Source organism: Harpegnathos saltator, unplaced genomic scaffold (assembly GCF_003227715.2).
Source record: "Harpegnathos saltator strain DR-91 unplaced genomic scaffold, Hsal_v8.6 scaffold25, whole genome shotgun sequence".
Lineage (NCBI taxonomy): Eukaryota > Metazoa > Arthropoda > Insecta > Hymenoptera > Formicidae > Harpegnathos > Harpegnathos saltator.
The window spans coordinates 2095503-2118315 of record NW_020230039.1 but is presented as its reverse complement, the minus strand read 5'-3'; the positions used below and the strand labels follow the sequence as shown (position 1 = coordinate 2118315).

Genomic DNA, 22813 nt, shown 5'->3' with positions numbered 1-22813 from the left:
ATATTTGAGAGGTACAAATTATTATGCTTCGAGTGTCGTAGTACCGATTAATTCTGCTCGTGGAAACGAGTACTTTACTCTTGAGTCTAATCATGGTAAATGTAATTCGTCGTTGTTTCAAGCGGAATGGATCTATATATCTGCTTGTTTTGGACGGCACAAATTCTAGCCGTTGTATTTTTATCTTTTTTCCGTTTTTTCTTTTTCTTGTATGTGATCCTGCTAGCTTAATATTAAGCTAACAGCGCCATGATTTTTTTCAAAACAGCACGTGGTACAAAATTTTTATTAATGGCACAAATTAACACAAAATAAATACTAAATAATTGGAAGATCCCATCTCATTCTGCCGATTTGGTCTTGCCAGCTTAACAGTGGTGGGTTATGCTCGACATACGGAGAAATTAGCGATTTCAGTTCTTTTCCCATCTTAACCCATTAACGCCTAAAAGTTCTAAAATATTAGCCTTACTTTGCAACTGCATTTTATGTGGAGAAACATATTATATAAGGTTGGAATAGCATTTCCTTATGTTTTCGGGGTCGTTCTACAAGATTCCGGCATCAGAATTCGTTTAGATTCACAATAAAATCCAATATGGCGGAATTTTTGGAATAAAGTCGCGAAAAATTGACAATTTTATTTTTTATAAGCTTGATTTCGTATCAAAAACGTTACTTTGATACAGATACAAGTGTCACATCTTGTCTCAAAAATGTTAAACTTTCAAGGTATACATTGGTGAAAATGTGAATTTAAGATGGCTGCCTCAAAATGGCGGTTTGAGCAAAAAAACTTAAAGATAATATATTTTTAGAATAACTTCGCAAAATCCTAGTATTTAACATCAATTTAGTATCCAGGGTACTGATTTTAGGATATTTGCTGACAACTAATTCATATTAGAGAATTTCAAAATGACGGATCCAAGATGGCGACTAAAAGGCAGGAATAATCGTGAAAATTTCCAGATTTTCATGAATTTTCTTCTATTATTTTCATATTCATGAATTATTTTTGAGACGTACACACGCACATATACAGGGTCGGTAATTACAAACTTACAAACTTTATAAAAAACATAAAAAACATCGGGATAAGTACAACGAACGGGAAGAAATAGAAATCGACTACGTAAAGTTTTGAGAAAAATTGCTAAATAAACGCTCAGTAGGTATGCGTTGTGGGTATGGCAGGTATGCTACTCCGCACGGCTTGGGCCGGATTGGCAGGCAACAACAGCGGATCGGCGCGCCACCATTTTGAAATTCTCTAATATGAATTAGTTGTCAGCAAATATCCTAAAATCAATACCCTGGATACTAAATTGATGTTAAATACTAGGATTTTGCGAAGTTATTCTAAAAATATATTATTTTTTAAGTTTTTTTACTCAAACCGCCATTTTGAGGCAGCCATCTTAAATTCACATTTACATATCTTGAAAGTTCAACATTTTTGAGACAAGATGTGACACTTGTATCTGTATCAAAGTAACGTTTTTGATACAAAATCAAGCTTATAAAAAATAAAATTGTCGATTTTTCGCGACTTTATTCAAAAAATTCCGCCATATTGGATTTTATTATGAATCTAAACGAATTCTGATGCCGGAATCTTGTAGAACGAGCCCGAAAACATAAGGAAATGCTATTCCAACCTTATATAATATGTTTCTCCACATAAAATACAGTTGCAAAGTAAGGCTAATATTTTAGGACTTTTGGGCGTTAATGGGTAAACGCATGAAAAAATCTGAAAAAATTCATAAGATATCTTTCAACATTCTAATTGACAATGTCGTAGTTATTTTAATAAAAATTGTCTAATGAATATCTCATTTTTAATGAATTATGAACACAAACGAAAGGGTAAGGCTTGTTAAAATATTCATATATGGTATATATAATGAGAAATACCTTCTCTTCTATAAAGAAGGAAGAAAAACGCTTTTAAGATTTCTTACTTTAAAGCTCAATGTTTAAGAAAAGAAAACACTACTAGATATCTATAAAAAAGTTGAATTATTCAAGAAGGTTAAAATAGAGAACTCTTTAGTAGGAACATTTAATTTATTGAATTAAAAAACTTTATTTTAAATATGAAAACAAAATTCCTAATAAAAAAGAAATGATTGATTTCACATTGACTAATCTTTGACTATATATAAGCTCCGCGTTGTTCGCTTAAAATTAATTCTGATCAGTTAGGTGCCTCAACCCATGCCTCAATGTACTACAACCGCAAAGGATTAAATTAATATGCGTATTTTGTGCTTCAAATTCAGATGGCAACATTAATGCTAAATGTGGCACACTAATGCAGACTAATATGACTACTTTGCCGAAAGTACTGCTAAAAGAAATACATATGAATATGTGGGACCTCCTTGGCAGATTTTGCACAATCGTTTCTTCAAAAGCTGGCTTTACGCCACGAAAATAATAATAGCATAACCCGCTTCGACTTAAGTATCGAGAGACTGACCAACCGGTGTCACATGACTTTATAGACGTATGTAAGTGTCTCGGTGGTCACATTTTACAATATTTTAAAGCGTAAAAGTATATAAATTTCGAATCTCTTGTATCGATACGATATTTTATAATATTTCAAAGCGTAAAAGTATATAAGTTTCGAATCTCTTGTATCGATACGAATAATTAATAATTAATAATTTTTAAAAAATTAATAATCTCATACACATATTTATATGATAATTACCAAAAATTAATTAATTACTGAATAATTAATTCCCTGCTGACAATTTCCGAATAATCAATTAACAATTAATTATTTAAAAATGGAATTTTTTATTTCCTCTTTTAAAATAATTTATCTTTTTATATAAAATCATTTTATATAAAATTTTATATAAAATCCTAACTAATTCGATTTAAAAGCCTCTTAAGTATGCCCTTTCAATAAATGTCTCCCACAAATAAAAAATATACTAAAGTTGCAGTTCTTTATACTTGCAGCTTTGATCGTAATTTATCTCTGTCACCTATAGCTTTATACATATATACATACATATTAGAGGGTTGCATTAATTCGTGCTACTTAGTTACTTGGAATACTTATTATTTTCATAATATGTTACAGTCAGACATCATTCCAAGTAATTGCCATTGCTTTCGACTACTTTTTGCTATTTTTCTGATAAAAGCTGGATCTCTCGTCGAAAGAAATATTTGTCTGTTGAGGCGACCCAATCATCGACCCATTTTCGGAGTTCCTCAAGGTTGGCGAAGTGCGTGTCTTCCAAGACGTATTGTATAGAGGAGCGGAACAGGTGAAAATCGAAAGGAGCGAGAAAATAATCGATCGAGGAAATAATCTGCTGTTGAATGCAGGAGAACTTCCCATTCCAAGCCAATCAGTGTTTCGTTAACCGTTCTTGCCACGTGTAGTCTAATGTTGTCATATTGGAAGATCACTTTCCGCCTATTACTGACGGCCTTTTTTGCATCAATTCGTCGTTCAGTCGCTCCAGTTAGCGTTGATAAAGTATGGCATTAACCGCTTCATTGGAATTCAGAAGCTCATGATACCATGCCTTCCATATCCCACCAAATACATAGCATTATCTTCTTTCCGTGAAAATTCTGTTTTAATATTGATGTTAAATGTTAACCGGAGTCCACCCACAACTTCCTCCGTTACAAAAAGCTCTTCTTATGTTTAGCAAGCAAGAAAATGCAAATATTCAAGCGATTTAACTTTGAGCTTTCTGATAATTGATGAACTCATTTTTCTTCCTTGCGGATTTTTCCTAAGACATGTAGCCGCTTCGAAACGGTTCGAACGATCGACTCCGAGGGCTTCTGACAATTCTTTGAGCGTTTGTGCTGGATTTTTATCCAATAACTCCTGCAGTTCCTCGTCGTCAAATTTTTTCGATTACTTTCAGCTAAATCTCAGGATCAAAGTCATCGGATTTGCATCTTTTAAATTATATAATTATCAAATTTTTTACTTATTTTGATCCGTTATATCCACACACGAACTGTATATTGTGTATATTTACTGTATATTGTGATGAGCATTATGTATATATACAGGATGTTTAAAAAATAAAATATTTGAAGGAAATTTATAATATGGTCCAAAATAAGTCGGAAAGTTTTTATATCATAGGTCTCCAAATGAGTCGTTTTTAAGATATTTTCATTTTTTTAGCTATTTCACGTTTATTTTTATTAAAAATTAAAGTTAATTTTATTTATAATTTATACAAAAACATAACAGTTGATGTTCTGCCTTACCTTATTAGAGATGTTCAAAATAACCTCCTGTCATGTTTATGCAGACCTTACATCTGCCCAAAAAACAATTTCATGCTCTTCATGCTTTCATATTCAAATATATTTAGATTCATTCTAATTGTAACATAAACTTCTTGTACGCGATATTGTAATAGTTCTAAGTTATTGGTTGGCTCTGCATACATCAGACTTTTTTAATTAACCCAAATAAAAGAAAATCTAATAAGATCTCAAATCGGGAGATCTAGAAGGCCATCGGGCTTGCACGTTCTACCCATGTTTTTTGGTATGTTTAATTAAGATACGAAAATAACTCGACTTATTAGAAATAACAGTTAATGAAAAGGATGGAAGAACATACCATCATGTATGAACTAAAATGCAGTTCTAAAGTTCAGTGGGATATTTTCGAGTAACAGAAACAATATGTTTGTTAAAAAATTCTGGTGCGCTAAATCAGTTAACCAACTTGGCAGAACAACCAGACCTATGAACTTGTCTCCGAAAATATTTAACCAAACATTTAGGCTAAAACACAGTTGATACCTGTATTCAACGACAACATGTATTTTCGTCGGCCTATTGATTGATATTACGAAAATTAAAAATTTTATCTCTAGAAGGAGTAAGTCCAGCCTTGTCGGTAAAAAAATATTAGCAATAAAATTCATATTTTTAGCTTGTTCCTTCGAAATTCATCTGCAAAAATCTAGCCACGACAATCAAATAAATTTAACCGTGAATCTACCTGCTTGAACCAGTTGAATGTGATAAGAATGGAGCAGCTACTGTTGTTTGAGTGTTCTCCTAACTAAACGACAGCCGTCTACCTGGGCTAATAACTACCTAAATTATAATCCTTTTTACATTAGTTCTAGGATTTTTTATACTATATTACTCAAATTTCTTTCTCTACTTCAGATATAGAAACAGAGCTGAGTCTTCCATTGTTTTTATCAAACAGCAATGTTCTAATGCCTTTTATGAAGTTTTGTAAACATTCGATTTGAAGGAATTTTATGATTTGAAAAATTGTAAACATACAGACAACGCGCATCTAGGGCATCGAACATTACTGCTAGCCCGATCATACATAAAATATATATATTTACCATTTCTGCATTAGCGTTAAAAATTATAATTATTGACATTCGTATTTATTGAAATTTTTAACATTACATTTGCAAGTAAAATTTATATTAATTATATTATTTATCTTTGATTGCAAGGATATGGAAAAAAACGTAAAGGATATGGAACAAACGTACGCATAATGACAAGACAGTTTTGTTTTCTTACTTATGTTTAATCATTAAAAAAAATGAAATAAGTTAATAACCAATTTTCTTACATTGTAGGTAAGTTAGTTAACCACAATCATATGAATCGTGAACGCAACTGATTTTACAATACAATACTTTGCTAATGCAATTCTTTGTTAATACAATTCTTTGCTAATGAGTACTGCTATCGAACGAATGGACTTACTGCTGAAATGCGGCAAGACATTCAAAACAAATGTATCCGTCAAGCTTCTAAAATATTACAACCAAACATTTATAATTATTTCGGATGTTATTATAACCAAACGTTTATAATTATTTCGGATGTTATTACAAACAAACGTTCACCTTGAGACATGTTTATTGTTGCCAAGCTGATTCGTTGCTATGATTGTTGGATCATTGCTCCGTGAAGAAATATTTACGCAAATATTTCGATTCTCTATGAGTCGACAAATTTATTTTTTGCAAACTTTAATGTAGCATTTCGAACATATTCAATAAAAATTTCAATTTTTTTGTGACAGAAAGATATCATAAAATAAATAAAACAAGCAACAAATAAAACTGCAAATATCTTATGAACGAATTACTTGCGGACTGATGTTTATTATTATTATTAAAACTTTTTAGCTTATTCGGGGCCATATTAAATCCTTTTAAAATATTTTATTCTTTTTTTAACATATTTTTCCTGTAATGCATGAGACACATATACACACACACATAAGCAATGTAGCAATTGTAGTACTAATATTTAGCATTAATAAACTTTAATACGAGAATATATATATATATATATATGAGAGTATATTAACAAATATGTTATTACGACAAATTAATTTTTCCTCGTACATATTTGTATACATTCATCATACACATCATCACTCAGCTGATATTTAGTAAATAATTATGTCAAATGAGAGATATTTCTTGCCGATAAAAATGTATTTGCGAAACACGAATACGATAAAAACTAATATCTGCTGTAACTGATAAGTTGATGTCTTTCTCCAGCTTATTATCAAATAACATCTCATTCATCGATGAATTTTCGCTTATCGTATGCATTTAAGACTAAAGAAAACTCCAAAATGATGAATAGCGAAACGTTTCGCACGAGAGATTTTGATGAGTTCCCACGCGCATAAGCCCCTCCTTTCCTTTTCCCACCTAACTGCTAATTTTAACTAAATGACTCATCGACTGTGTCGACGTTACGTATAATGAGTAGTCAACAATACTTTTAATTTGCCGCGACGAGCACCGACAGTCGTCGTCTTTTTTTGCACAATGATAAAATAGAAAATCTCCAAGCTTTGTATTTATCTCACGACGATGTTCTCTTTTTCTCACGACAAGTAAGTGTCGAATACTATTTACACGGTCGATAATACCGTGAAGATCGTAAGAATGTTTCATATGTATCTTCAGATCAGCTACCAGCAGAAACTGTGGATCATGGGGACGAATGCTACCGCCTACACACGCTATTATGAAGAATATTCAACAAAGGGAGATCCACGAAGTTTCGGGAGATGTGATACCTATAAATATGGTAAAGGGCATCGGACATCTTAGGGATCCTCGCCTTAATAAGGTATCGCTGTTTCTCTCTTCGTCTCTTCGTCATAATGATGAATATGCATTATTCTAAAAAAAAAAAAGTATCAAAATTTAAAAAGTAGAGCGATTTCTTGAAAAGATACAATACTAAAATCCAAATACCCAGATTATTTCCTAAAGTACAATTTTATTAAAATGTTGGTATGTCTCGTTGTACATGCCTGTATAGTGTATTTATCTGAGTACATGGAAAAAAATATAATAAAAATTATAATAAAATATTTATAATGGACTATATGAAAATTATAATCGAAATTATATATTTATTAAAAAAATATACATTTTTAATTTTTATTACAAAATTATAATTATATGACTGTTTTGTTATATAATATAAAATAATGAAATTTTATTATTTTGAAGAAGAAATTTCGCAATTTTTGTGCAACCGTACTTAATAGTACGTTCTACTATTTTTATACTATATTTATAACGAAAATTACGATATAAATATAGCCAGTTTTTAAATGTAACTCATTGAAATACAAGTAGTTTATACTTGTATATAACTTTCAATATGTCCATAGTACACAATATAAAGTACACGTATCAAAAATGGTAATACTCCTATATAATAATCCTAATATAACCATAATATTTATAATAGTTGAGAATATAGCGTCGCTTATCGCTTATTTTCTCTTTTTCGCTTTCATATTCCTTTCTCGAAGTCAAATGTCGATCGTTATATATAGGGTGTCCCATTTTAATTTTAACATTAAAAAATCTTGAAAACTATAAAAGATATTAAAAAAAGCTAAAACACGTTTTCCATAATTTCGAAAGGGAAAGAGAATGGCATTATCAGTTTTTTATTTGGAAAGCATTTTCAAGGTCAATTGAAGGTCAACTTAATTTTTAAAATAGGAAGCCTAACTTTTGATTATATCTTTTTCTACCAATTAATTTGAACAACTTTTGTCTGAAACATTTTTTTATTTGCCTAATATTTTTTAAAATATTTAAGGAAAACTTGGTAACTTTTTCAACATTTAACTTACGATATCTCACTAACTATTCGTCGAAAGAAAAAATAGTATTAGACTTTTTTACTTTATTTACTATCAAGAATATATTACTATAATAGCGCTATAACAGCTATAATAGCTGACTTTTGTTAATTTAATAATTTTGAAATTTCCAAAGATCGATAAGTTAACAAAAGTTAGGGCACTATTATAGTAATATTTATATATATTATATTATACAGGGTGCACGATTTATCTGAAGACATTGAAATATCTCGAGAACTATGCATTGGATAAAAAAAAGTGGTTAATGAAAGTTGTTAGTCTCGAAGGGGAACATCCAATGATACCAAACTCGACCTCCCACCCTACCCCCTGGGAGTGAGGGTTGGGGGCAACTTTGAAATCTTAAATGGAAACCCCCATTTTTTATTGCAGATTACGGATTCTACGCTACAAAATACGTAAATTTTGTCCGAAACTTTTTTTTTATTCGTGATAGATGGCGCTGTAATCGCAAGAAATTATATTTTCCGCAATTCTCCAGAAATGATCATTGGATTGAGAAATAAAAAATACCTGTTCAATATTTTTAAAGAACATAATAAAAGTTATTCCCCCCCCATCCTCTCGGGGTAGGGTGGGTGATAACGTTCAAATCTCAAATGGGGACCCACATTTTTCATTGCAGAATTAGATTGTACGTGAAATTTTTATTGAAACAATTTTTTTCATTCGTGATAGATAGCGTTGAATTTTTCCGAGAAACTACTTTTAGCGTTACACAGGATCAACGACGAGGACGTAGTAGTTTTATGTTCCCTTCGAGTACTTTTTTAATGTGAGTCCCCTTGCCTCTCACTGTTCAATTAATTAGAGTAAGTGTTCGAAATTTTTACCTTCAACTTCAATACATTTATTGATCCTTTTTTCAAATGACATGTACACAGGATAGAAGCATATCTGCGGGAGTTTCAGCGCAAGCGTTTCTTATGCGTTCTACCATGTTTTCACGAGTTGTTGGCACTTGTTGATAAACCTTATCTTTTAGGTTAGGTTGATAAACCTTATCTTTTTAATAACTTTTATTATGTTCTTTAAAAATATTGAACAGGTATTTTTTATTTCGCAATCCAATGATCATTTCTGGAGAATTGCGGAAAAAATAATTTTTGCGATTATAGTGCCATCTATCACGAATAAAAAAAAAAGTTTCGGACAAAATTTACGTACTTTATGGCGTAGAATTCGTATCTGCAATAAAAAATGGGGGTTTCTATTTAAGATTTCAAAGTTGCCCCCAACCCCTACCCCCAGGGGGTGGGGTGGGAGGTCGAGTTTGGTATCATTGAATGTCCCCCTTCGAGACTAACAACTTTCATTAACCACTTTTTTTTATCCAATGCATAGTTCTCGAGATATTTCAATGTCTTCAGATAAATCGTGCACTCTGTATATTATAGTAAATTAATATTGTTGATAACGAAAAAGTAAAAAAGTCTAAGACTATTTTTTCTTTCGACAAATAGTTAATGAGATATCGTAAGTTAAATGTTGAAAAAGTTACCAAGTTTTCCTTAAATATTTCAAAAAATATTAGGCAAATAAAGAAATGTTTCAGACAAAAGTTGTTCAAATTAATTGGTAGAAAAAGAAGATATAATCAAAAGTTGGGCTTTCTATTTTAAAAAATTAAGTTGACCATCAACTGACCTTGAAAATGTCCTCCAAATAAAAAACTGATAATGCTATTCTTTTTCCTGTCCGAAATCATGGAAAACGTGTTTTAGCTTTTTTTACTATCTTTCATAGTTTTCGAGATTTTTTAATGCGAACGTTAAAATGGGACACTCTGTATAAATAGTACGCACAATCCGAGAAATCGATAAAATAATTACCTATCTTTACGAGACACAAATATAGATCCCTAACACCAAGGACAGAGAATCCTGCGTCTTTTTCATCCATACTAGAACGTTTACTAGGATGGTTTTAACAAAAATTGATTACTCGTTCATGATTTACTCAATAAAAATATATTATTAATTAGTTTATAGCTTATTATGCAGTTGAATTATTATATACCTTTCTGAAATACGACTTTACAAAATATATCGTAAAAAGAAATATAATTTTAATTTTTACTACAAGGTTTTCGTCGTGTACAGTCAAAGTGTAGTCGAATGGGTAACTGTTAATACATCTATATGTACTGTTTTTAAAGTATAATAACTTTTTAGAACAGTTGTATATTTCAGAAAAATTGTATTTCGGAATATTATCTATCCGGTATTCGGATATGATTTTTCAGAAAATTGTTTAAATTCCAAGATTTCGATTTTTCGAGACAATGCATCTAATCCATTGTCAAAATATATCTTCAACACGATAGATATAATCATAACATAAATAATAATAACAGGGCTTGGCGTTTACTCTGAAAGAGAGAATAGCTCTAGGAATACATGGACTGCAGCCTCCTAGATTTAAAACGCAGGAGGAACAATTAGCATTATGCAAAGCTTCAGTTATGAAATATACGGAAGACCTGAACCGATATCTGTATCTGGTGGAACTTCAAGTAAATAACAGCCTATATTACAACGTGCACGTTTGAAACAGTGTTTAACTTCTACAGCATTATTTTCAGGAGAGAAATGAGAGGCTGTTTTTCCGTCTGCTAAGCGAGAATATCGAGCAGATGATGCCAATCGTTTATACACCTACTGTTGGGCTTGCTTGTCAAAAATTCGGTGTAATTTACCGTAGGCCGCGTGGACTTTTCATTACTATATATGATAAGGGTCATATCTACGAGGTTTTGAATAATTGGTTAGTATTAGGAACAAAAAACAGCACCACAGTTAAATATATTTCATATTACTATCAGAATATTACTTATAACACCATTACTATTTAGAGTTTTTTTTTCAATAAGAATTTGATGTTTCTTTTTTTCATTAATAATGATAATGGTAACACAATTACATTTTTTGGACAACGGTAATGAATATAATCATTACTTTGCAAATGTAGAATATACAGGTTGTATAAAAAATACCGGGACGGTGAAATATCATAAAAACTAAGTATTTTAGAAAAAAATGTTTTAAATAAAAATTGTAGGGTTTCGAAAGACCTATTTACTGACATTATGAGTTTGACCTTGGGTGGCGTCGCCAAGGTCAAACTTATAATGTCAGGACAAGGGTCAGGACAACAGGTCAGGACAAAGTTACCTTAAATTTTTTAAATGAGACCCCCTATTTTTTATTACATATTTTTGTAGCCCTTCTTCAGACCTTTTTAAAACACTATAATTTTTTCCACTTTGAGAAAGCCGAAGTTATCGAGCTTTTTATGATAAAATGTCCAGCCAGCGACTGGAACAATTTCGTAACTTGTATTTCAGACACATGTAATATTAAAGTAATATTAATGTACTAAATTTATAACAGCACTAAAATTCAACTTTGAATCATTTCAAATAAATTACAATGAATTTGACTTGAAGTAGAACATATTACTTGTATATGATACGCACTTTTCATACGGAAAAGATAAATGATTTTTTTTACTGATTTTTCTTTCTTTAATTGAATTATCGATTTTGTTATCTAATTAATACAAATTTCTGTTTATTGGATAAATCTTTTTGTTTCCTACCTTATTCGTTAGACTTTACTTTTTCTTTTAGAGATTAACATTATTCTCAAACGCTTTTGTAAGAAGATGCTGTTTCAGGCTTTTATCATCGATTAGCGCATTGTCAAACAATGAATGGTGAACAATTTGAGCATTTGATACATTAATCGCGCTTTCAATTAGTTTCACTAGTTTTTCTTTATGATCATCTTGCCTTTGCTGGTTGGATACTTCTTTGATCTTGCCTTGGCTGACTGGATACCTCTTTAATCTTGCCTTGGCTGGCTGGATACTTCTTTGATCTTGCCTTGGTTGACTGGACATCTTGTCATAAAAAGCTCGATAACTTCGAAACGACTTACTTAAAGTAGAAAAAATTATAATGCTTTAAAAAGGCTTGAAGAACGGCTACAAGAATATGCAATTAAAAATAGGTGGTCCCATTTAAAAAATTCAAGGTGACCTTGTCCTGACCTTGGCGACGCCACTCAGGGTCAAACTCATAATGTCAGTAAATTGATCGTTTGGACCCCTACAATTTTTATTTGAAACATTTGTTTTAATATATTTTTATATTTAACAATAATGAAAAGATAATTATTTTATATATTTGCTCGCATAACAAAATAAATGTAAAATACTTGACTCTCATAGTATTTTCATATACAGGGTGTTTACGACCACCCGTCCACTCAAATTTTTTGAAATCACGATATTTTAGGGAAAAATGTTTCAGACCAATGTTGTATGGTTTAAAGGAAAACGTAAAACAACTATATCAGTTTGTTTACAGATAGTGCCACTTTCGAGGTATTCACTGATCATTACTTTTCTTAAATGGAAACTCCAATTTTTTATTATATCACTTTTTTCTACCAATTAATTTGAACAACTTTTGTCTGAAACATTTTTTTATTTGCCTAATATTTTTTGAGATATTTATAGAAACTTGGTAACTTTTTCAATATTTAACTTATGATATCTCGTTCACTGTTTGTCGGAAGAAAAAATAGTATACTTTTTTACTCTATTTGATCTCAAAAATATATTCTTACAATAGTGCCTTAACTTTTGTTAACTTATCAACTTTTGGAAATTTCAAAATCATCAAATTAACAAAAGTCAGGGCGGTATTATAACAATATATTCTTGAGACCAAATAAAGTGAAAAAGTCTAGTACTATTTTTTCTTCCGACAAATAGTTAGGGCGATATTGTAAGTTAAATATTGAAAAAGTTACAAAGTTTCCTATAAATGTCTCAAAAAATATTAGGCAAATAAGAAAATGTTTCAGACAAAAGTTGTTCAAATTAATTGGTAGAAAAAAATGATATAATAAAAAATTGGAGTTTCCATTTAAGAAAAGTAATGATCAGTGAATACCTCGAAAGTGGCACTATCTGTAGACAAACTGATATAGTTGTTTTACGTTCCTCTTTAAACCATACAACTTTTGTCTGAAACATTTTTCTCTAAAATGTCGCGATTTCAAAAAAATTTGGGTGGTCGTAAACACTCTGTATAAGTCATAAGAAGATAAAAGAATTTTTCTCATATGTTTTAATAATATATCACATTTTATTTTCCATGTTGGAAAGTATGCCAGCTGAATTAAATATTAATTAGCTTAATCAAAATTTGAGAGTCACTTTGAATTTACCTCTATAAGTTTTCCTTACTCACATATCAATTTTCTCTTATCGAAAAATAGCAGTCATGAAAAAAGAAAGTTTTAGTTGGGAACGGATTACACATGTATCACACGTAGAAATTAAACAGGATATGAACGGTTTACGCGCAGTTGCATCCGCTAAAAATAGTATTCTCCACACGACGTAACATGCATGCGTTATGTTTCATTGCGTTACACCGCTAGCTGAGAAGAATGACGATTCTACAGCATAATATAACATATTCTCTATTATATTTCTAGGCCAGAACAAGCAGTGCGAGCTATTTGTGTAACAGATGGCGAACGAATTTTGGGTCTTGGTGATCTTGGTGCTTGCGGTATGGGTATTCCTGTCGGAAAATTAGCACTTTATACAGCTCTAGCTGGCATTAAACCACATCAATGTCTCCCGATTACCATTGACGTAGGCACTAATAATGAACAGTTGAGAAACGATCCTCATTATATTGGTCTTAACAAACCGAGAACTCAAGGTCCCGAATACGATGAATTGATCGATGAATTTATGGCAGCTTGCGTAAAAAAGTACGGGCAAAACGTTCTTATTCAAGTAAGCTAACATATAATTACCGTATACATAGATCTTTTAGATATATGTATAAGATGTGTTACATTATGCGAAATCTTATCCCGCGAAACCATTTGCAGTACATACACTATGGTATCTCATGTGTATTTTGCGTGTGTTCCAGTTCGAAGATTTCGGGAATCATAATGCTTTTCGTTTCTTAGACAAATACCGAAATAAATATTGCACGTTCAATGATGACATCCAAGGTACAGCCGCGGTTGCAGTGGCTGGAATTTTAGCATCAAAGAGAATAACTAAGAAAAGGATGTCGGATAATAAGTTTGTCTTCCTGGGTGCTGGAGAGGTATGTAAGATTCTTGATACGAGTTCATATGAGATATTGTAAAACTTCGACAGAAAATACTTATATACAATTATATATTGGGTTGGCAAATAGGTTCGTTCGGTTTTTGTTTCAGTATAAATTTCATACGGATTCGCTTTTCTTTTCTCAGCGCTATCATGCAAATCGAATACACATTTGAAAGGTTATGTTTCACTGTTTATGTTGTGCTGTGTTTGGTTTGGCTAACATCAGTATTGTGTGTGCTGCGTAGCTGTGAACATGGAAATAAATAACATGCATTATCGTCACATTTTGCTCTATTATTTTAAAAAAGGCAAATGAGCTGTGGATGCTCATAAAGAGATATGCCGTGTATATGGAGATGATGCCTTAACAGAACACGCATGTCAAAAGTGGTATGCCAATTTCCGTTCTGGAGATTTCGACGTCAATGATGCGCCCCGCTCCGGTCGCCCGACCGAGATTAATTCAAGTGACATTAAGACTATAATCGAAATAAATCCATCCCAATCGGTACGAGAGATTGCTACGACATTGAATATATCCCACACAAGCGTAGAAAAGCATTTGCACCAGCTGGGATACATTTCTCGGCTTAATGTTTGGGTGCCACATCAATTAACCGAGGCTAACTTGACCACATGCATATCCATCTGCGATTCGCTACGGAAACGCCAAGAAAACGACTCATTTTTAAAACAAATGATGACGGGTGACGAAAAATGGGTCGTCTACGATAATGTAACGCGAAAAAGATCATGGGGGCACGGCAGCGAACCACCGCAAACAACCTCGAAGGCGGGATTGCATCCGAAGAAAATAATGCTCTCCATATGGTGGGATTTCAAGGGTGTCATCTATTACGAACTGTTACCGTCAGGCAAAATTTTTCCGTCAGGCGATTTTTTCAACTGTATACTGATCGCAATTGACGAAATTGAACCAAGCAATCCGCACAAAACGTCCAGAATTGGCAAATCGCAAGGGTGTCGTCTTCCACCACGACAACGCCAGACCTCATACGTCATTGACCACTCGAAACAAATTCCTTCAGCTTGGCTGGGATGTTTTGCCTCATCTTTCGTATTCACCGAATCTTGCCCCTTCGGATTATCATTTATTCCGGTCGCTGCAGAACTCTATGAACGGGAAAATCTTCAAGGATGAAGAGGCCGTTAAAAACCACTTGGATTGATTTTTCGCCGATAAAGCCCAGACGTTTAACGAACGCGGCATAATGAAGTTGGTGGAAAGATGGCTAGAGGTCATCGATAAAGATGGCCAATATATAATTGATTAAAATTTATCTTGTGTATCAAAAAATTGTGTTTTATTCTACTCTAAAAAACCGAATGAACTTATTCGCCGACCCAATAAAATTATGTACGATTATATACAAGTTATATATAATTATGTATGAATAATATACAGGGTGAGGGGTTATAAGTTTACAACCCGAAATGTGAAGGTAGATTGGGTTAAGACAAACATAAAAGTTCCATACCGTTTTGCGAGATTCGCAATAATTATCGAGTTATTAATGACAGAAATCTGAGGAATGGGAGCGCGCCGACATAGATGATTGGAGAAGCCTTGCAGCTACTCAGGTCCACTCGACCTAGCAACTGTTGGCGGCGTGCGGCGAGACGTAGGTCCGGCGAGATAAAATAACGAATAGCAGCGCACTGTCTTTCCCCTCGCCGCGCACCGGCAACAGTTGCTGGATCAACTGGGCCGCGCTGCGGCCTAAGCAACTGCAACGCTGCTCGGTCGCCGTGCGCTCGGGATAGCACTAGAGATGTCGCTTCCGAACGACATCTCTCAACGTTATCTGGGGAGGGGAGAGTGTCGTGAGCGTGGAGCGTCAGATAGCTCAGTGGTCTAGAGCAGTCGCCCGGCAAGCGAAAGACCCGGGTTCAATTCCCGATCTAGCGACTACCGCGCTCTCGATATTTTTCTCTCCTCAGAACGAAAAATGAGATGCAGGTCCCGAACGCACGGCGTCCCGTCGCCACCTAGTACGCCCTCCTTCTTTCATTCGGTTGCTAGCAAACAAAAATATGTTCATATGATAGATATCTCGTTGAGTAAAAAGAGGAAAAAAATAGTTTCATTCAACTAAATATCGACGTTAAGGGCTATAATAAATGTGATATTTACTTTAATTATATCTAACAACATTCTTTTCGGTGTAGATACGTAATTGTGTACGATCCCAACAAACACAATGTTACATGTAACATATCTGTCAATTGTAATTTCCTACTCGGTAATGTAACTGTTATATAACATACACGTTATATAACAACTACATTGTTGAGTAAGAAATTACAACTAACAATTATGTTACATGTTATATTGTGTTTGCTAGCATTATTATGGATATACAGGGTGTCTCAGAACTTTGGCACACGGGCTCCGTAGGGATATAGAGCTAAGTGAGAGGAACAAAAAAGTCTTCTGCCATAATGTGAAAATCGTAAAGATATTTTTTTATTTGTAATAGCGCAAAGTTCCACGCCCAGCGCGGCCTATAGACACTCCGCGGCAAGCTGTGTGCGTGGAGGCTGAGCGGTAACGCAGCTCGCGCTGACCGTCGCGCGGCGTCAAAGCGCCAAGACGCCATCGCGACAGTCAGCGCGAGACGCGTTATCGCTCAGCCCCTACGCACACAGCTTGCCGTGGAGTCTATAGGCCACACTGGGCATGGAAAACGCCTAACTTTGCGCTGTTATAATTAAAAAACTATTACGATTTTCACATTATGGTAGAGGATTTTTTTGTTCCTCTCACTTAGCTCTATGTCTCTACGGAGCCCGTGTGCCAAAGTGCCTGAGACACCCTGTATAATTTTTTTTCCTGGGACTATATCTTGTGAATGCTAAACGTCCACACGTGTGTCTCTCAATATGATGGTTGTATTTATTTGTAGGCAGCTATTGGCATTGCCGACCTTTGCGTTAAAGCGATGGAGGCTGATGGTTGCACCGAACAACAAGCGCGTAATAATATCTGGATGATGGATATCGACGGATTACTTGTAAAGAACCGGCCGGAAGGTAATCTGGAGGGCCATAAAATTTGGTACGCGAAAGAACACAAAGTGATGAAGACATTGATTGAAGTCGTAAAGGAAATCAAGCCTACCGTCTTGATAGGTAATTAAGATTTCCTTCTTTACTCAAAGAGAGTAGATCACAGCACAAAGACCAAATGTTTCTGCAGGTGCCTCAGCTGCTGCAGGTGCGTTCACCCCCGAAGTTTTGAAAGAAATGGCAAAAAATAACGAGAGACCATTGATCTTTGCTCTGAGTAATCCAACCAGTAAAGCTGAATGTACAGCACAGCAGGCATACGATCATACGGATGTATGAAGATGACCTAATTAATAATAATTATAATATAATTAATGATAATTTAATTGAAATAATACATTATGCTAATACTAGATTCCCTCTCGATGAACTGAACTGACTAATTAGATCAAATTTGTTTGCTTTTAGGGAAGATGTGTATTCTCTTCTGGTTCACCATTCGGTGAAGTAAAATATAATGGAAAGACATATAAACCTGGACAAGGTAATAATGCATACATTTTCCCCGGCATAGCTTTGGGCGTTATTGCGACTGGATGCCACCATATCACGGAAGATCTATTCCTAATTTCGGCACAAGCTGTAGCCGATCACGTGAAAAATGAGGATCTCGAAAGAGGAAGTTTGTACCCGCCGTTGAATAACATTCGCGAATGCTCAATCGACATTGCAGTTAGAATAGCAGATTACGCTTACGCTAAAGGTAACCGTCGCAGTTATAAGACTTGAAATATTACTTTTGCATAATTTGCTATGGTTAGGTGTTATTTACAATGTTGTTATTATTAATTAATTTTTCTTTTTTAATAACAGTTTGATAACGTGTTATTTTTCACTAGTAATAGTAATGATAATTAACTAGTAACAATAATGTAATTATTGTTACTAAAAAACATTTTTGTGATAACGGCAACAGAATGCCATAATTCATTACTTTCATCATCTTTATGCATATATTTTTTCTGAGTTTCTTTGAGTAAAATTTTATTCAAAATTAAAGAAAGTTTTGAGTAAAATTTTATTCAAAATTAAAGAAAATTTACTTAGAGACAGTGGTTAAAACATTGTTATTCGGAATTGTAACTAACAAGGAAGGGATCGGAACTGTTCCTCACCATTTTGATGAGCTTTGAATATGTTGTAGAGCAACAAAAAATATTAGACATGTATTTTTTTTTATGGGTATATCTCAAGATTTGGAAATTTAACGGACCTGATTTTTGTTAATTTGATGATTTTGAAATTTTCAAAAATCGATAAGTTAACACAAGTTAACACACTATTATAACAATATATTCTTGAGGCCAAATAGAGTAAAAAGGTCTAGTACTATTTTTTCTTTCGACGAACAGCGAGGTATCGTAAGTTAAATATTGAAAAAGTTATCAAGTTTTTCTTAAATATCTCAAAAAATATTAGGCAAATAAAAAAATGTTTCAGACAAAAGTTGTTCAAATTAATTGGTAGAAAAAGATGATGTAATAAAAAATTGGGAATTTTCATTTAACCCTTTAACGCCTACTGGTAATTATAGTTACCAGAAACCGCATTTAAGAATCCAGAATTTAGTCAAAAAAGGAAATATTTTCGTTTTCTTTGCACCACTGTAAAGGTGAATTCTTTTTCTAAAAAATGGTATATAGATTATATGTAGATTCGGTTTAGTTTGTTTTTAGCTCAGTTTTAATGATAACATGTTTTGTCAAATTCCAAGTAGACATAGTTAGCATTGTTACTGAATCTGACATCTAGAAGTGCACTATAAATGAATAGATTGGTATCTGTTATAATTTTATACATTTGGAAGCTTTCTCAGATGCAAAATATAAAATTAAAAGAATACAGAAATTCAAAATGACGAATCCAATATGGTGGACACGAAAATCAAGAAATTAACCTATTTTCGTGAAACCTGGTGACCTACAGTTTTTTATGCGGCGAAAAATGAAGGGACAATTGACTATCTAAATGGTGATCTATAAGATATTCTTCTGAAATAGTAAACTTGACGTTCTGAATGATAAAAACTTCACTCACAAATATAGTTTCAGCTCAAAAATGTCAAGCTGACTATTAGAGTTATGTCGTGTAGATTATCCTTCATTTTTCTCTGTGTAGGTTGCTCATTTCGTATATGCTTTTAGGATCCAAATCATATTTACCAATAAACAAAAAACGAACGATAAAAAAACCAATATAAAATTCTGATATTTTCTTTTGGTTATCACTACTTATAGTCTCAGTTCAAAAAACTCAAATTTTATTCTTAAAACACTTATAAAAAAGTCGGGCGTTAAAGGGTAAAGAAAATTGATAATCAGTGAATATTTCTAAAGTGGTGCCATCTGTAAACAAAATGTTAACGCTGTCTTATGTCCCCCTTCAAACCAAACAACTTTTGTTTAAACAATTCTTTTGTATCTTTAATTTTCTAAGAAATAATTAAACATATCCGCTTAAATCAGACATACAGTGGCGTGCAAAAGTTTTGAGCCATACAATTATTATTATATATTCATTTCATAATGAGCACTAAAAACTTTATACATATATATAAACAAAATGTATTTATTTATCCTACAATTATGTAAGCTTTACAAACTCTTAATAATTCTAAATACTTTATTTTTATACAATGTCTTATTACAAATAGTGCAAAAGTATTGCACCAAAAAGTTTTCTTATGTATAAGGAAAATATATTATTGAAAAATAATAACAGAAAATGTTGTCAACGTTTTTTTAAACTTAATACTTTGTTGCTATGCCTTTACAAGCAATCACTGCAGCATAATGGCGAGGCATTGATGCTATTAAATTAGAAATGCGATCTTGAGGTAAATTTTGCCATTGAGTTTGCAAATCTTGCCACAATTCAGCTGTATTGGAGTGTTTCTTATTTCCTGTACATAGTTTGCGTTCTTGCCACAAATGCTCAATAGGATTCAAGTCCGGCGATTGCGAAGGCCAGTCAAGAATTCGCATTTTTTTCATAATGAAAAATTCTTTTATTAGTTTTGATGAATGTTTGGGTTATCTTTTTAGTTATTTTGTTGGAAAATCCAATCACGTGGCATGTTTCGAGTTGCATATGGCAGCATATGCTGTGTCAATATATCTCGATACATTATAGCGTCCATAGTACCCGTGATCTCAACCAATGGACCAACTCCATTATAAGAAAATGATCCCCAAACCATCATATTACTTCCACCATGTTTTACGGTAGGAATTTGATATCTTGAGTTATATCTTGTGCCTTTTGAACGTCGTATATACTTTCTACCGTCACTTCCGAATAACTGAAACTTTGACTCGTCAGAAAAAAGTACTTTTCGTCAATCAACTTCAGTCCAATGTTCAAATTTCCTTGCAAAATCTAATCGAGCTTTCTTATTTTTTGCACTAATTAATGATTTTTTTTACACCAGCACGTCCTAAAAGGTCTATTTCCTTTAGACGTCGAGATATTGTACTTCGACTAATATCAGCAAGATTTTCTTCTCGTAATTCTCGAGAAATATCCATGGTAGTTTTTCTAACATCTGCTATCGACTTTCTTTTAATCATTTTAACGACGCGCTTTGTAGTTTTGCGAGATCTACCATTTCGTGGTTTATCAGCTAGAGAGTTCGTCAATTTATATTTAGCAATAATCCTATTTACGGTACTTTTATCAATTAATAAGCAATTAGCAATTTTGCGAGAAACCTTTCCTCGTTGAGAAAGATTAATCACGGCTTCGCGTAACTGAAGGCTTGTATGTTTCGGCATTGCGGTAGACAATAGACTGAACCTTAGTTAAAGCAAATATTTACAAAGAAGTTTCATAAGAAACATAACCGAGCTCATAAAGTCACAACAAGAATACGGCTCAATACTTTTGAACACGTGTAAATATTATATGACTAAATAAATAGAAACTATGTAATTTCAAAATTTTGTAACTGTACTATCATTTGTAAAAATATTATGTCAATTATTTGATATAATTAATTTTTATAGCAAATCAATATATTGTCATGTATCTTAAAAAGACACTATGGCTCGAAACTTTTGCACGCCACTGTATTTATACGTTCATCTATCTAACATCTTTATTTCGTGTAATAAGTTGCGTATTGTGTCATTAAGATTAATTCTCTTGCATTTTGTATGAGAAAGTATGCATAAGAGACAGTTATTGAATACAGCGCAACTGAAAAGAAATAACAGGACACCTATCTACAAGCGCGGCGCCTATAGCACGATGATATCATCTCGTTTTTCTAAAAATTAATCATGACTATATTGTATTATTATATATGGATGGATTCGGCATCAAATGCTCTTTAATTTTTGTCCTTATGAAATTTTTAAATTTTGCAAAATTGAAAAGGGGAGGAGAGGTTGAAAATTTTGACACTTTTACAAAATCTGACTAACCGTTGCAAACAGTATAAAGTATTGTAAAACTTTTGTAGGAAACATTTTTTCATATATCTCGTATTTCAAAAGATATTTACAAAAAATGAAAATTTTGGTCTCTTTTAGTTTCACTCTCTAAACCTTGAGATATGTCCATTAAAAAAAACATGTGTCTAATATTTTTTGTTACTCTACAACATATCCAAAGCCCATCAAAATCGGTGAGGGATAGTTCCGACCTTTTCTTTATAAGTGGAAAAAGAAAATTTTACTCGAAGTAGATATTTCATTTAAGCTTAGAATGTATCCTGGCTCTATATGAGTCGGAATAACCATATAAGTGAATATTTTAATCGATCATAAAGTAAATTTTTTGTGCAATAAAACACATTAGATTCATTCAAATAAAATTTCAATTTTTATCTAAAATAAAAATATTTACTCGACGGTTCCGAATAAAGAATTCACTCTACTCATGGTTGTAACTCTATTTTTCGAATACAAAGTTTTTAAAAGTAAAATATATATGCATGATGTATGGAATATGCAGCAACGAATCATAAAAAAGGATTCTTCAAAACTTAGTGACAAAAGTGATGGAAATTGCAACGAGTCACTTTTTTTTTAGTAAAAATAATTACAATAAGTTCTTTTTTAAAATAAATGACACTAGCATATTACATTTTCTTTTGCAAAGGGTAATGATAATAACGATAGCGAATTATTTTTGAAAATAACTTTTGCAATCGTAATTTCGCTTAAAAATTATCTGTATTATTTATTGTTGCATTTACAGGTGGTTTAGCAAGCGAATATCCGGAACCAAAAGACAAACGACAATTTATTATGAGTAAAATGTATGATGCCAATTATGACAGTCCACTGCCAAGCTTTTATGAATGGCCAGGTGATTCTGCCAGGCCTCGCATTTTACCGGAAAAGTAAGTAC

The 22813-nt window shown here is 32.7% G+C and overlaps 1 protein-coding gene across 5 annotated transcripts in view; it reads left to right on the top strand.

Annotated features, from left to right (window-relative positions):
- LOC105183744 (NADP-dependent malic enzyme) overlaps nt 1-22813 on the top strand; it is a 37083-nt gene that overhangs the window by 7545 nt on the left and 6725 nt on the right. For all 5 annotated transcript variants that reach the window (XR_849801.3, XM_011142074.3, XM_025298954.1 and 2 more), the window contains exons 2-10: nt 6987-7152; nt 10569-10727; nt 10797-10978; nt 13726-14035; nt 14178-14360; nt 17296-17521; nt 17589-17731; nt 17867-18161; nt 22661-22805. Coding sequence is in view for 4 of the 5 variants with exons in the window: in XM_011142074.3 (XP_011140376.1) it covers nt 6987-7152; nt 10569-10727; nt 10797-10978; nt 13726-14035; nt 14178-14360; nt 17296-17521; nt 17589-17731; nt 17867-18161; nt 22661-22805 (1809 nt within the window). In the remaining variant the exon portion in view is untranslated. The remainder of the gene's footprint in view (nt 1-6986; nt 7153-10568; nt 10728-10796; nt 10979-13725; nt 14036-14177; nt 14361-17295; nt 17522-17588; nt 17732-17866; nt 18162-22660; nt 22806-22813) is intronic.